The sequence below is a fragment of the Rosa rugosa genome, chromosome 1 (genome assembly GCF_958449725.1).
Source record: "Rosa rugosa chromosome 1, drRosRugo1.1, whole genome shotgun sequence".
NCBI classification, from domain to species: Eukaryota; Viridiplantae; Streptophyta; class Magnoliopsida; order Rosales; family Rosaceae; genus Rosa; species Rosa rugosa.
Genome location: NC_084820.1, coordinates 58,634,964 through 58,648,807, shown reverse-complemented (window position 1 = coordinate 58,648,807; position 13,844 = coordinate 58,634,964). Strand labels below are relative to the sequence as shown.

The window sequence follows — 13,844 nt, the reverse complement described above, 5'->3', positions numbered from 1 at the left end:
ATCTAAGAAACTCCAAACAAAGAAGTCACGGTGAGTCCGTTGATCATATTTTTTTGTCTTGTTCCTTCGCGATAACAATTTGGCGGCGTATGGCAGAGTTGTTTGATTTGGGTGGGCTTCATGGTTCTCTTGTGGACATATTGCATCATGGGTTGGCTACTCGTAGTCCCCAACTACGTGAACTTTGGCTTGCATCATTTGTGGTGGTGCTATGGTGTATCTGGCACTTCAGAAACAAGGTAAAATATGATGGAATTATTGTCGAGCTACCCAAGGCATATCAATTAATTAATGGACAGATCTTAGCTTCCAGTAAGCTTGGTTCAGGTACTATGTTTAATAATGTGCAAGAGCTAATTGTTTTGAAAAGGTTTGGGGCTACATGCAGGCCACGTAGAGCTCCTTCTATCATTGAGGTTAATTGGATCCCTCCTATAATGGGTTGGGTGAAAATTAATACAGATGGCTCTTGGAGGAGTGCCTCAGGTCAGGCTGGCTATGGTGGTGTGTTTCGGGATTTCAAGGGTACATTTCTTGGTGGCTTTTGTTCTAATCTTGACATTCCAAGTTCAGTGGCAGCTGAGGTAATGGCGGTTATTAAAGCAATTGAGCTAGCTTGGATTCGAGATTGGAAACATGTGTGGTTGGAGGTTGACTCAACTTTAGTTCTTCATTTTCTTAAATCACCCAATTTGGTGCCTTGGCAAATTCGAGTGGAATGGGGTAATTGCTTACACCGCATCTCTTAAATGCAATTCCGGTGCTCTCATATATTTCGGGAAGGGGATCAAGTTGTAGATGCTCTTGCAAATTTTGGTCTCACTTCAGATACTATGGTTTGATGGGACTCGCTCCCGGATTTTGTTGCTTCTTTTTGGAATAGAGATTTTATGGGACTTCCTAATTTTCGCTTTCGGCAGTTTTTGCTTGGTTGTTTGGTCAGGTGTCTTTCAACTTTCTTACTTGAGGGGTTATGTTCATGTCCCCCCTATCTAGTTAGTATTTTTTCTTTTTTCTTTTATTAATAAATTTGGGGGGAATTTTCCTCTCTCATTCAAAAAAACTCCAAACAAAGAAGTCCTTCTTTATGAATTGTATATTCCCTGGCCGGTGTGGAGTTCGTCAGTCGTCACTCAAACGTAGGATCAGCACCACCCGGGCCACGTGTCGCCACCCCAGATAAACACAATCCGGCACACTCATTTCCCTCCAAGTCCACTGGCAGTCTCCACATCACACTGTTTATATCCTCTCACAGTCTCACGTACCTCACCACACCATCAGCACACAATGACAATGGGCCACGAAACCGAGAACCCCTTCAAGCTCGTCGGATTCTCCAACTTCGTTCGATCCAACCCCCGTTCCGACCGCTTCAAGGTCAACCGCTTCCACCACATCGAGTTCTGGTGCACCGACGCCACCAACGCCGCCCTCCGCTTCTCCTGGGGCCTCGGCATCCCCATGGTACGTTGCCAAGTCTGACCTCTCCACTGGCAACCAAACCCACGCCTCCTATCACCTCCGCTCCGGCGACCTCTCCTTCCTCTTCACCGCCCCTTACTCCCCAACCATATCCCACCCGACCCGGCCCACCTCCACCGCCTCCGTCCCCACCTTCGACCACTCCACCAAACACGGCCTCGGCGTCCGAGCCGTCGCCGTCGAGGTCGCCGACGCCGACCTCGCCTTCCACGCCAGCGTCTCCCACTGCGCTAAATCCGTGTCCCAACCCATTCTCCTCGACAACCGCGTCACAATCGCCGAGGTCCATGTCTACGGCGACGTTGTTTTGCGGTACGTAAGCTACAAAGACCTAGCCCAGCTCGCCGACCCGAACCCGGACACGTGGTTCCTCCCCGGGTTCGAGCCGGTCCCTTCCTCCTTCCCCCTAGACTTCGGCTTCCGCCGTCTCGACCACGCCGTTGGCAACGTTCCCGACCTCTCCGCCGCCATGACTTACCTGAGAAGCTTCACCGGATTCCACGAGTTCTTGGAGTTCACGGCGGAGGACATAGGGACAAGCGAGAGCGGACTGAACTCGGCAGTTCTGGCCAACAATGACGAGACGGTGCTGCTTCCGATGAACGAGCCGGTGTACGGGACGAAGAGGACGAGCCAGATTCAGACGTACCTGGAGCATAACCAAGGCGCCGGAGTCCAGCACCTGGCTCTGGTCACGAAAGACATATTCAGGACCTTGAGGGAGATGAGGCAGCGAAGCGGAATCGGAGGATTCGACTTCATGCCGTCGCCGCTGCCAACGTATTACCGGAATTTGAAGAAGAGGGCCGGCGATGTGTTGACGGATGAGCAGATCAAGGAGTGTGAGGAATTGGGGATTTTGGTTGATAGGGATGACCAGGGGACTCTGCTTCAGATTTTCACAAAGCCCGTGGGAGATAGGTATGTGCCATTCTCTTCATTTCTTTGTTAAAGTTTTTGTTTTTTAAATATTCTTTGTTAAAGTTTGTTTGTGTATGGTTTTTATTTTGGGTATTAGGAGTTTAGGACCGTAAAGATGATAGCTTTCTTTGCTTGCTAAGATCTTTTTCATGATAGTATGATACTACCAAATGCAGGAAATAATTCCTTTTGTAGGATTATTATTTCTTGTTGTAGTTGGTTAGGTCTTCTTAGTTTCTTTTTCTGTTAATTGTTTGTAATTTATGTTTTTGTTAGTTATTTGTTTGAGTGGCTTGTAGAAATAAGGTTATTTCTCTTGTACCTCGTTATTGGTGTTTTTGTTTTTGTTTTGATAAGATTTATGTCCCACATGCGAATGTATTTTTTTTCTCTTTTTAATAAATTTTCTTCATTGAGGTTCACCAGAAAGTAATGCTAGAAATAATACATATTCCTGAAAAGCTAATCATAGGTTCTTCTCTCCATCGGAACAATAGGGCCGTTATGCTCATTACTAAACTTGTTGAAGAGATGAAATATAACCAAGGTATATCTTTCTGATCAGAGGTTGAATCGGTCATCAGAAGAATAATTACGCAATAGGATACATTCTGGGTAAATAAAACTTCCATCAAAGAGAAGCAAATGAAAGGCTTTCATAAAAATTCTCGTAGAATCGAGAATGAAGTTTTCATTCTGCACATGCGTGTCTCACCGTACTGTGGATAGTGGTTTTGCCGCCATCGATCTTTCGATGGGACAATTGCAGAAGGAATCAGGTCGAGGTGACGGAGAAAGGCTCTGCACCTCGTGGAGGACGTGCGGCGGCGGGTCTGATACGGGTAGCGAACATGATGGTTACAAGTGCAGAGCTGCCATTTCATGGTGGGGTGTCTAAAGCAAATTGTCGACCCAGACCTGTCAAGGTGCCCAAATTAATTTTTGGCCCAAGTCATTTTGGGGACCCAAACCAGACTGTGTGCAAAAATCTAATCAGAGATTTAGAGTGTTTTGGGTGTTCAAAACATTTTGGGAAGTCCTTTTAGGCCTCGTTTGGTTCACGGAAAGTAAGTATCAGGAAAGGAAAGTTGTTCCTTTCTTGTGTTTGGGATGCAAAAGGAAAAGAAATACTTTCCTGAAGCAAAGGAAAATAGAGGGGAAAATGGTTCCTTCCATACTCCAAAAGAATCACTTTCCCCCATTCTTTCCTTGCATTTATTACTCACAACACATTATTTTATTGTATTAATTATAAACATTTTAACAAATTTCTGACTAACTTTCCTTATGTTACTAAATATCGGAACGGAAAGTTCTTTAAAAATTTTATTTTACTTCTCATAGAAAAGACAAAGGAATTACTTTCATTTCCGTGAACCAAACAAAGCCTTAGAGCAAGGGTGCGAGTGCGGACCAAAATGAAAGGCTCTGGTTCTTTAGGGATCCCAAAAACACAAAAAAGTCTCAAACTTCAATATTTCTTTCTTCAATGAAAACAAAACTAGCCGGTATGGAGTTGCGTGCCCCTCCTAAATCCTAATCACCACCCACACCCGGCCGGTCAAGCTTATCTGCCATGTAATTGCCCTCTCGGAAGATATGAGAGGCATGTTTTGACATGTGAACGCAATTTAGCCACGAGAGCTCAATAGAAAACAATCTGTTTCTTCTTCCCCATCAACCATCTTTGTCTTTAACATCGAGTCTCAAACTTCAATTTTTCTTCTTTCATGAAAACTATATACCCTAGCCGGTATGGAGTTGCGTCACTGAAAACCCCTCCTCACCACCACCCATACCCGGCCACGTGGACTTCCCTCCAAGTCCACTCTCAGTCTCCACATCACTAACTATATCCTCACGGACCTCACCACACCCATCATCAGCACACCATCACAATGGGCCTCGCCGAAACCCAGAACAAGTCCAACCTCGTCGGATTCTCCAACTTCGTCCGGTCCAACCCCCGCTCCGATCGCTTCAAGGTCAACCGCTTCCACCACATCGAGTACTGGTGCACCGATGCCACCAACGCCGCCCTCCGCTTCTCCTGGGGCCTCGGCATGCCCATGGTAGCTAAGTCTGACCTCTCCACTGGCAACCAAACCCACGCCTCCTATCTCCTCCGCTCCGGCGACCTCTCCTTCCTCTTCACCGCCCCTTACTCCCCCACCCTCTCCGACCCGACCCGGCCCGCCTCCACCGCCTCTATCCCCACCTTCGATCACTCCTCCTCACGCGCCTTCTCCGCCAAACACGGCCTCGGCGTCCGCGCCATCGCTATCGAGGTTTCCGACGCCGACCTCGCTTTCCACGCCAGCGTCTCCCACGGCGCTAAACCCGCGTCCCAACCGATTCTCCTCGACAACCGCGTCACAATCGCCGAGGTCCAACTCTACGGCGACGTCGTTTTGCGGTATGTAAGCTACAAAGACCCGGCCCAGCTCTCCGACCCGAACCCGGACTCGTGGTTCCTCCCCGGGTTCGAGCCGGTCCCCTCCTCCTTCCCCCTCGACTTCGGCCTCCGCCGCCTCGACCACGCCGTCGGCAACGTCCCCGACCTCTCCGCCGCCGTGGCCTACGTGAAAGGCTTCACCGGGTTCCACGAGTTCGCGGAGTTCACGGCGGAGGACGTCGGGACGAGCGAGAGCGGACTGAACTCCGTCGTTCTGGCCAACAATGACGAGACGGTGCTGCTTCCGATGAACGAGCCGGTGTACGGGACGAAGAGGAAGAGCCAGATTCAGACGTACCTGGAGCACAACGAAGGCGCCGGACTCCAGCACCTGGCTCTGGTCAGCGGAGACATATTCAGGACCTTGAGGGAGATGAGGCAACGCAGCGGAATCGGAGGATTCGACTTCATGCCGGCGCCGCCGCCGACGTATTACCGGAATTTGAAGAAGAGGGCCGGCAATGTGTTGACGGATGAGCAGATCAAGGAGTGTGAGGAGTTGGGGATTTTGGTTGATAGGGATGACCAGGGTACTCTGCTTCAGATTTTCACTAAGCCTGTGGGAGATAGGTATGTGCCATTCTCTTCATTTCTTTGTTGAAGTTTTTGTTTTTGTGTATAAGGTAATGGTATTTATTTCACTTTTGCTATAAATGACTGTTAGGACTATAAAGATGATAGCTTTCTGTGCTTGCTAAGATCTTTTTCATGATTGTACGAAAGTTATGCTACTGAACTAAATTTGGGTCCATTTGGTTTTTGGAATTATGGTGTCATAACTAGTTTTGTGGCAAAGGTATTCATGGCATTTTGGCCACTTGTTTGGGATGTGGTTATGCCTTTTCATGTTAGAAAAGGAAATTGACAACAAAAAGATATCTCACAAATCAAATCAGGTTGAGTTAATCGGTTTTCATTTTGAATGGACAGGCCGACGATATTCATAGAGATCATACAGAGAGTTGGGTGCATGCTTAAGAATGATAAAGGGGAGGTTTACCAGAAGGGTGGATGTGGTGGGTTCGGCAAGGGTAACTTTTCGGAGCTCTTCAAGTCCATTGAAGAATACGAGAAGACACTTGAAGCCAGGCAAATTGCAGAGCCGGCAGCTGCGTGATTTCAGGTTTGTCCATGGTGCTGTATAAATAAGGTAGTTGCTGAAGCCAGGTTGGTTGTAACTTGTACTCATTAGTCTTTAAGGTTGGTGTATAAGCAAGTGCCCTGTCGTGTATGACAAGCTTCATGGTTGGTACCTATTGAATTATGTACAATGACCTGCATTGTACTCTATGAAGTATATTATTGATGAACTGGGTGCCCATTCTGGTCATGTATGTAAAATATTTCAAAGATGAATAAAAGTCCATATATTAACTTCCTCTAGTGAAATCTTGAGTCTGTGGAATGAAAATTCAATTACTATGGGAGATGGTCCCAGAATAGTAACATAATGTCGCACATTACACTTTAGAAACAGGATCAAAGAAACTTTGCTAAAGAAGTTTTGAGTAGATGATCTGTGATCATTCGATTGGTTTTCTCTGAAGGATGAAAGGCATCCCAAAACACATACTTATCTGCATCTTGGCATGTAAATGGACTATGCGGATCACATAGGAAACTCATCTCAAACCTCCCAGTGCCGCAGCACCCAGTTCTTGATTCCTCAAATCCTGTCATCAAAGGAAAACTTATTATCACTTTAAGGGAACTGAGAAATAAAAAGCCATAGACAGATTTGATAAATGCAAACATTTTAGAAGTGAAACTCAGGTCCAAGTTAAAACTTGCGGTTAATAGCCTAACAGAACCAGTCATTTGAGAATTTTAAGTCAAAACTTACCATAAACAGAAGGCCTTTTTATGACTTGCAACAAGAGGTTATATGCATCTGCAAATACCACATCAAGACCAGGAAGCTCCCTGTTCAGCTTTGCCACCAAACCCTTTAACTTGCCATTAAATTCCAAACCGACGTTGTTGTATTCCTCCATACAAGCATGGTCTTCCATAATATTTGTTGCTCTTTCCAGTGGCAAACACCCCATTGGAGGAACCCCTGTCAGGGACATCTTCCTTGCCCCTAAAGAATATATTGTCTTCACAAAATCGGCAGCAAGTCCTATAATAAAATCCTGATATTGCTTCACGGTAAACTGCAATCGTCGGTTTGGGAGTGTATAATAGTTTTCCATGAAGTCATTTGTTCCTAAGCTAATCAAATACAAAGCCTCACTTAGTATTTTCTTTGCCTTCCTATCTCCAAGGTAGGCTTTTAATTTCTGCTGGTACTCCTTGTAATACTCCACTTCCTTCCACAATGGAATCACATCCTGCAACAAAGATACCAGTGTTAACAAGAAAAATAGTGCAGCTGTATTCTCATTAAATTGATAGAAAATCCTAAAGATTCTACCGATAACAGTATACATAAACCCCAGCCGACATAATGGATTAGTATATCAGTGTAAAGTGTAAACACTTCCGTAGCTGGAAATTTTATCAACAAAGAAATCAAGTGCAGGAATTATCAAATACTAGTTAATTGGATTACTTACAGCAACTTCAGAAGTGGCATTATCATAGCCAGTCCCTGCAGAAGCAAAGCAAACTCCTACAGCAAAATCTGAGATGCTATACATTGGATCCAAGTATGCAGGTATGGTTGGCTTGAGGCCTAGAGCTTCGGAGATCAAGTCAGGAGGAATTCGGCCGTTGCAGAACCGCCCGGTGGCTTGGCCTCCCGGAAAATCTTGACCATAAGGTGGAAAGTTGCTCCTGGCAATTGTTGGAATGAAGTTGTTGTTACCTGAATCAACGGAGGAATCTCCAAACACTATGACTGCTGGAACTTTAGCTCTGGATTTGGCAACAACTGTTAGTGTTTGAACTAAAAATAGCCAAGGAATCAACAAGTTTGCCATTTTGCTGTGTCTCACTCTTGACCGGAAATAGAATGTAATCCAATAACGGTTTTCTGAGTAAGAAAGGAAACTTAACTTTTAGTTTATGTATTCATTTCATGGAAGAATTGAAAATTTGGGAAATCAATGAGAAAGTTTGGTGGGCAGTTCTGCTCTTAATTGCAGCACCAAGCTAGTAGGTACTGACTGGCATTACGGGGTATAGGGTTTAAGGAAAACGGACAACATAATGATTCCGCAGTAGTAAATTCAGTGAATGCCTGGATTTCTGCAATCATACGCTTTTGATGAAAAAAGACGGGAGTAAAAAGTGAATGATGGCCGTTGAAGTACCAATGGGCAAGTCTGCAACGGCCATCCATGTCAGTTGCTATCTGATTTTGTTGGTATTTATGATCCCATAAATGTAGTAGATGAAGTTGCAGGTCATTTTGATACATGGAAAGGTCAAAGGTGTGTTCAATTCCTCCAGGCCTCCAGTACTGAGGGGGTGAGGATATTAAAAAAAGAAAGCGCTTTCATTACCAGCAAAAATGTTACATTGCATTATTATTGGGATCCTATTACGGGGTGTGGTTGGATGCCATTTATGACCAATTGCTGGCATCTCTTCATTGCTGTAATATTGTGATCTTGCATGTCCTCTGATATGAAGAAAGTAGTTGCTCTAATAACATAGATGGTACTACAGCTTTTAATTCCTGGGGTATGTTATCAATATTGTGAATTATATCATGAGTTAATTATATGTTGCTGTTAATGTTAAAGTGTTATTTCATTACAGAACATTAATTACCTTTCTTATTTCATTACAGGTAGAGCACGCAATTCTAAAGCTGAAAAGACAACTGTTTGAAAATAGCCTAGATATGAAAAGGGAGGTTCCAGCTTCCAACATCTAACTGCTTCTACCTCTGATATGTGCTTATACAATGCCCTGATAATGTTGTTAAATTGCTGATTATGCTCCCTGTTTAATTTAATTGTTAGCTCCATTTAAGAAATTGAACGTACGTTGTGTACTTCTAATCAGTAGCTGCATCCGTATTGACGGCGTATAAGGGACTGAATTCAGTTCCTTTTATCCAGGACTGATCAGATCTCAACCCAATCACGGTTTTTCTAGTAGATGTATGCTACATTAACCTTATCATATTGACTTAGGTAAGTGTTTTAACAAGTCTTAAGAATCGGATGTAATATCTAAATAAGAGATCAAGGACTACAGTTTCAATAATCATGCAACAAATTGTAGATTGACATAGTGCACTTGGAAGATTACTGGCCTAAAATCTGAAAATTGTTATGGTGCTTGTTGCAGACTTATATGCACTACTAGAAGGGGAACGACTGATTTGGATACGAAAAATCATAGTAGGATGAGTAGAACGTGAGGGGCTCTTGGCTAGATTGGCTAAAGGTTCTTGGAAGCTGTTTTTCCAGGAGATAATTAAGCTATCCTCTCTTGCATTCTAATTTACGTAATGCATTGTTATTTTTTCGATTAATTATCAGTTACTCACAAAAGCTTGTTCAATGCTGCTGCAGTCCGGCATGAAACATGGAGAAAAACGGCTTGAAATATCCAATGATCTCCATCAAAGAATGGGCTATCCACGCCTTACTAGCTATTTAAGATATATATGAAGTTCTAATATATTGTTTAAGGAAAATCGTAAACTAACAGAGAGAGGGAGAGAGTTTAGATGGAGAGAATGAAGAGTGAATTGGTGTGTTTATTCTTCTCACAATGGAGGGTTTATATAGGGATAAAAAGCATGGAGTAATACTATTACATTCCATTACTCTTACCACTATTACATTTAATATCATCCATTTACTTAAGTGCTTTCATACATAACATTAACATGATTGATACCAAACTTCTCCACTCTTAAGTGCTATCATACATAGCCATAATAATGCTATTTACATGATATAGACATAATAGTTTTACCACAATTTCATGTATACTACAACACTCCCCCTTGGATATTTCATGTCGATAGTATTTGTCTAAGCCGTGCGCTTCGAAATTGCCTCGTTAAAAACCTTGCCAAGTAATAAAACCCTGTGGGAAAAAACAACCTTGGTCGAAGGAGAAAAAGAGTGCAACGCGCATTAAGTGTGGAGTATGTTTCTAGATACTCCCCCTGATTTATTCTCCCCCTGAAGATCATGGGAGTTCGGATAACCTTCTTAATCCGATGCTCTTCACATGCTTCTCGAAAGGGGTTTTTGGTAGCGACTTAGTAAATAAGTCCGCTACATTATCCTCTGATCGGATTTGATTTACTTCAATGTTTAGAAGTGTTTGCTGTTGCTGATTGTAGAAGAATTTCGGTGATATATGTTTAGTATTGTCACCCTTGATGAAACCTAATTTCATTTGCTCAATACAAGCTGCATTATCTTCGTAAATGCATGTAGGTTTATCTGTGGTAAACTTCAAACCACAAGTTCCTCGAATGTGTCTATTTATAGACCTTAGCCATATGCATTCACGCACAGCTTCATGTAGAGCAATAATCTCTGCATGATTTGAGGAAGTAGCAACAAGGGTCTGTTTTGTAGATCTCCAAGATATCGCCGTGCTTCCCATGGTAAAGACATAACCTGTTTGGGAGCGACCTTTATGGGGGTCAGAGAGATACCCCGCATCAGCAAATCCCATCAAAACATTATTTTTATTTTGATGGAGGGGAGGAGGAGAACGTCGGTCACCATTGATGGTGTCGCCGGCGTCTACATTACGGAAGGTGGCTTTTTGCCTCATGGGGTCTGATCTCATGCTTCCGTCTTTTCTTTTCTCTTTGTAGGGATAAAACAAGCCCATATCAATCGTACCCTTTAAGTATCGAAAGATTGTCTTTATGCCAATCCAATGGCGGCGTGTTGGCGCAGAACTATGTCGAGCTAACAAGTTCACTGCGAATGAGATATCCGGTCTTGTGCATTGAGCTAAATACAATAATGCGCCTATCGCACTTAGATAGGGTACTTCAGCCTCTAATAATTCTTCGTCCTCATCCCTTGGACGAAACGGATCTTTTGTGGGCTCAAGACTTCGGCCGATCATGGGAGTACTTACAGGCTTTACTTTATCTTCATTAAAGCGCCTTAGTAATTTTTGAGTATATGCTGACTGATGGATCATAATCCCATCACTACGGTGCTCGAGCTCTATTCCGAGGCAAAACCGTGTTTTCCCAAGATCTTTCATCTCAAACTCGGATTCCAAATATTTAGCAGTTTCTTTTAACTCATCTAGAGTTCCAATTAGGTTCATGTCATCGACATAAACTGCTACAATTGCAAATCCGGAACTTGTTCTTTTAATGAACACGCAAGGGCATATTTCATTGTTAACATATCCCTTTCCAATCAAGTAGTCACTTAGACGGTTATACCACATCCGTCCGGATTGTTTCAATCCATATAGTGAGCGTCTTAATTTTATTGAAAACGCGCTCCGTGGTTTAGAGCCACTTGATTTTGGTAATTGAAGTCCATCAGGAACCTTCATATATATCTCTGAATCTAGATCCCCATAGAGATATGCTGTAACCACATCCATAAGCTGCATGTCAAGTTTTTCGGAAACTACCAAACTGACAAGGTAGCGGAACGTTATAATGTCCATTACGGGAGAGTATGTCTCCTCGTAGTCGATTCCAGGGCGTTGTGAGAAACCTTGTGCCACAAGGCGGGCTTTATATCTCATCACCTCATTTTTCTCATTACGCTTTCTAACAAAGACCCATTTATGGCCAACAGGCTTTATATTTGGTGGTGTCAGCATTATAGACCCAAATACCTGTCTCTTTGTTAGTGAATCCAATTCAGTCTGGATCGCATTTTTCCATTTAGGCCAATCCGCTCTTCGTTGACATTCTTCAACAGAGCGAGGCTCGATATCATCATATTCTATGATTCCTTTTGCAACATGATATGCAAACGCATCATCAATTGCCATAGAATTTCTATCCATCATCTCATGTACACTATTGTAATTTATGTAGATTTCTCTATTCTCTGGAGTTGGTTCTGACATTGGAGCGTCCCCCAATGATGTCTCTTGGACATAACCATAATCCGGAATATTCTCGTGAGATGGATTATTCATATCTATGATTAATGGATTATTTTGTGCCAAACTCGCTTTCTTTCTTGGGCGAGAATCCATCGAACCTACAGGTCTCCCGCGCTTCCTGGCAGGAGCCATGGGCCTAGCCAATGTGTCACCCATAGAGGGAACGTTGGCGCCATTCTCATGTATTTTTGAGATGGCATTATGTCTTTTAGGGACATCAATCCTTGCAGGTATATTTGCAGCAGGTATGTGTGATCTCGTCACTTTAGCGATATCAGAAAACGCATCAGGCATCGATTCTGCTACATTCTGAAGATCGAGAATTCTCTGCACTTCTTTTTCAGATTGTGCGGTTCGGGGATCAAGATGGGACAAAGTGGGGACAAACCACGACAATTCCTGTCCTTTTTGATGAACATTAGTGTTCATGTCTCCCCCTAAAGGCGGGAAGACTGTCTCATCAAAGTGACAATCCGCAAATCTAGCGGTAAATAGATCACCTGTCAAGGGTTCTATGTAGCGGATTATGGTTGGAGAGTCATAGCCAACATAAAGGCCTAATCGTCTTTGAGGACCCATTTTAGTGCGCTGTGGTGGCGCAATTGGCACATAGACTGCACACCCAAATATGCGTAAATGTGAGATATTAGGCTCATACCCAGTTACCATCTGGGACGCAGAAAAAGGTTGGGTGGCAGTGGGCCTTAGACGAATAAGCACAGCTGCGTGTAATATTGCATAGCCCCAAGCAGAAATAGGGAGATTGGTGCGCATAACCAATGCCCTAGCAATCATTTGAAGTCTTTTAATGGCAGCTTCTGCGAGACCATTTTGGGTATGTACATGAGGGACAGGATGTTCAACCTCGATCCCAATGGACATGCAATAATCATCAAAAGTTTTTGATGTAAATTCCCCAGCATTGTCAAGACGAATTGACTTAATAGGATGATCAGGGTGGTGAGCCCTTAACTTAATGATTTGTGCTAGGAGTTTAGCAAATGCAGCATTTCTTGTGGATAAGAGCATGACATGTGACCAACGTGTCGATGCATCAACCAACACCATAAAATATCTAAATGGTCCGCAAGTTGGATGTATAGGTCCACAGATATCACCTTGTATTCTTTGCAAGAATGGTATATTTTCTTTAATGTCTTTTGCATAGGATGGTCTCGATCCTATTTTTGCTAAAGAGCAAGCTTTGCAAAACGAATGATATGCTTCAGAAGTAATTCTTTGAACCTTTCTTTGGTTCGTACTTCCTTTTGTTTTAAAGAATGGATGTCCGTGTGAAGTTTTTAATATACGGAGCATCATATCTCGACCTGGGTGTCCCAAACGGTCGTGCCAAAGTTTGTATGTGTCGGAATCCCATAAATTTTCATTCATGACATGGTTGGATTCAATGACTCTAATAGTGGTTGCGTACAATCCACTAGAGCGACACATGAGTTTCTCTAATACTCGTGTATTTCCGTAGTTATTAGAGGTGATGTAAAGGAACTCTTGTCCATTCTCACAATGTGTTTTCACATGAAAATCATTGGCTCTTATATCTTTAAAACTTAATAGGGTTCTTCCAGCCCTTGGAGCATATAAAGCTTCGGCGACATTAATATTTGTGCCATTCGGCAATAGAAATTGAGCTGGTCCACGACCATGAATCAATTGAGATGGTCCTGCCATCGTGGTCACTGAAGATTGACTAGGCGTCATCCATAAGAATAATTGCCTATGTCGTAATATAGTATGTGTGGTGCCACTATCAAGAAGGCATTCCAATTCTCCCGAAGACATACTGAAGAAATAAAGTTCGGAATATTAACACATGTCAATGACATTGGTAATGCGATACTTTATTAATAGGGAAAATAGTCAATGATTACATCAAAGTTTCCAAAGTTTATTCCAATATAAAATCAAACTTTATACAAATTGTAATTGCTCAATCCGTTTGGTAATT

The 13,844-nt window shown here is 43.1% G+C and overlaps 2 protein-coding genes across 2 annotated transcripts; one reads left to right on the top strand and one right to left on the bottom strand.

The window, feature by feature from the left end:
• Window positions 1-3,998: 3,998 nt before the first annotated feature.
• Window positions 3,999-6,244, top strand: LOC133725720 (4-hydroxyphenylpyruvate dioxygenase). The gene is made up of 2 exons (XM_062153085.1): window positions 3,999-5,431; window positions 5,792-6,244. Exons 1-2 carry the CDS (start codon window positions 4,305-4,307, stop codon window positions 5,976-5,978), a joined length of 1,314 nt encoding a protein of 437 aa, XP_062009069.1. The 5' UTR covers window positions 3,999-4,304; the 3' UTR covers window positions 5,979-6,244.
• Window positions 5,910-8,122, bottom strand: LOC133725721 (GDSL esterase/lipase At2g42990-like). Its single transcript, XM_062153086.1, has 3 exons — window positions 7,420-8,122; window positions 6,705-7,194; window positions 5,910-6,534 (listed from the first exon to the last, which is right to left on the bottom strand). Exons 1-3 carry the CDS (start codon window positions 7,783-7,785, stop codon window positions 6,341-6,343), a joined length of 1,050 nt encoding a protein of 349 aa, XP_062009070.1. The 5' UTR covers window positions 7,786-8,122; the 3' UTR covers window positions 5,910-6,340.
• Window positions 8,123-13,844: the final 5,722 nt, after the last annotated feature.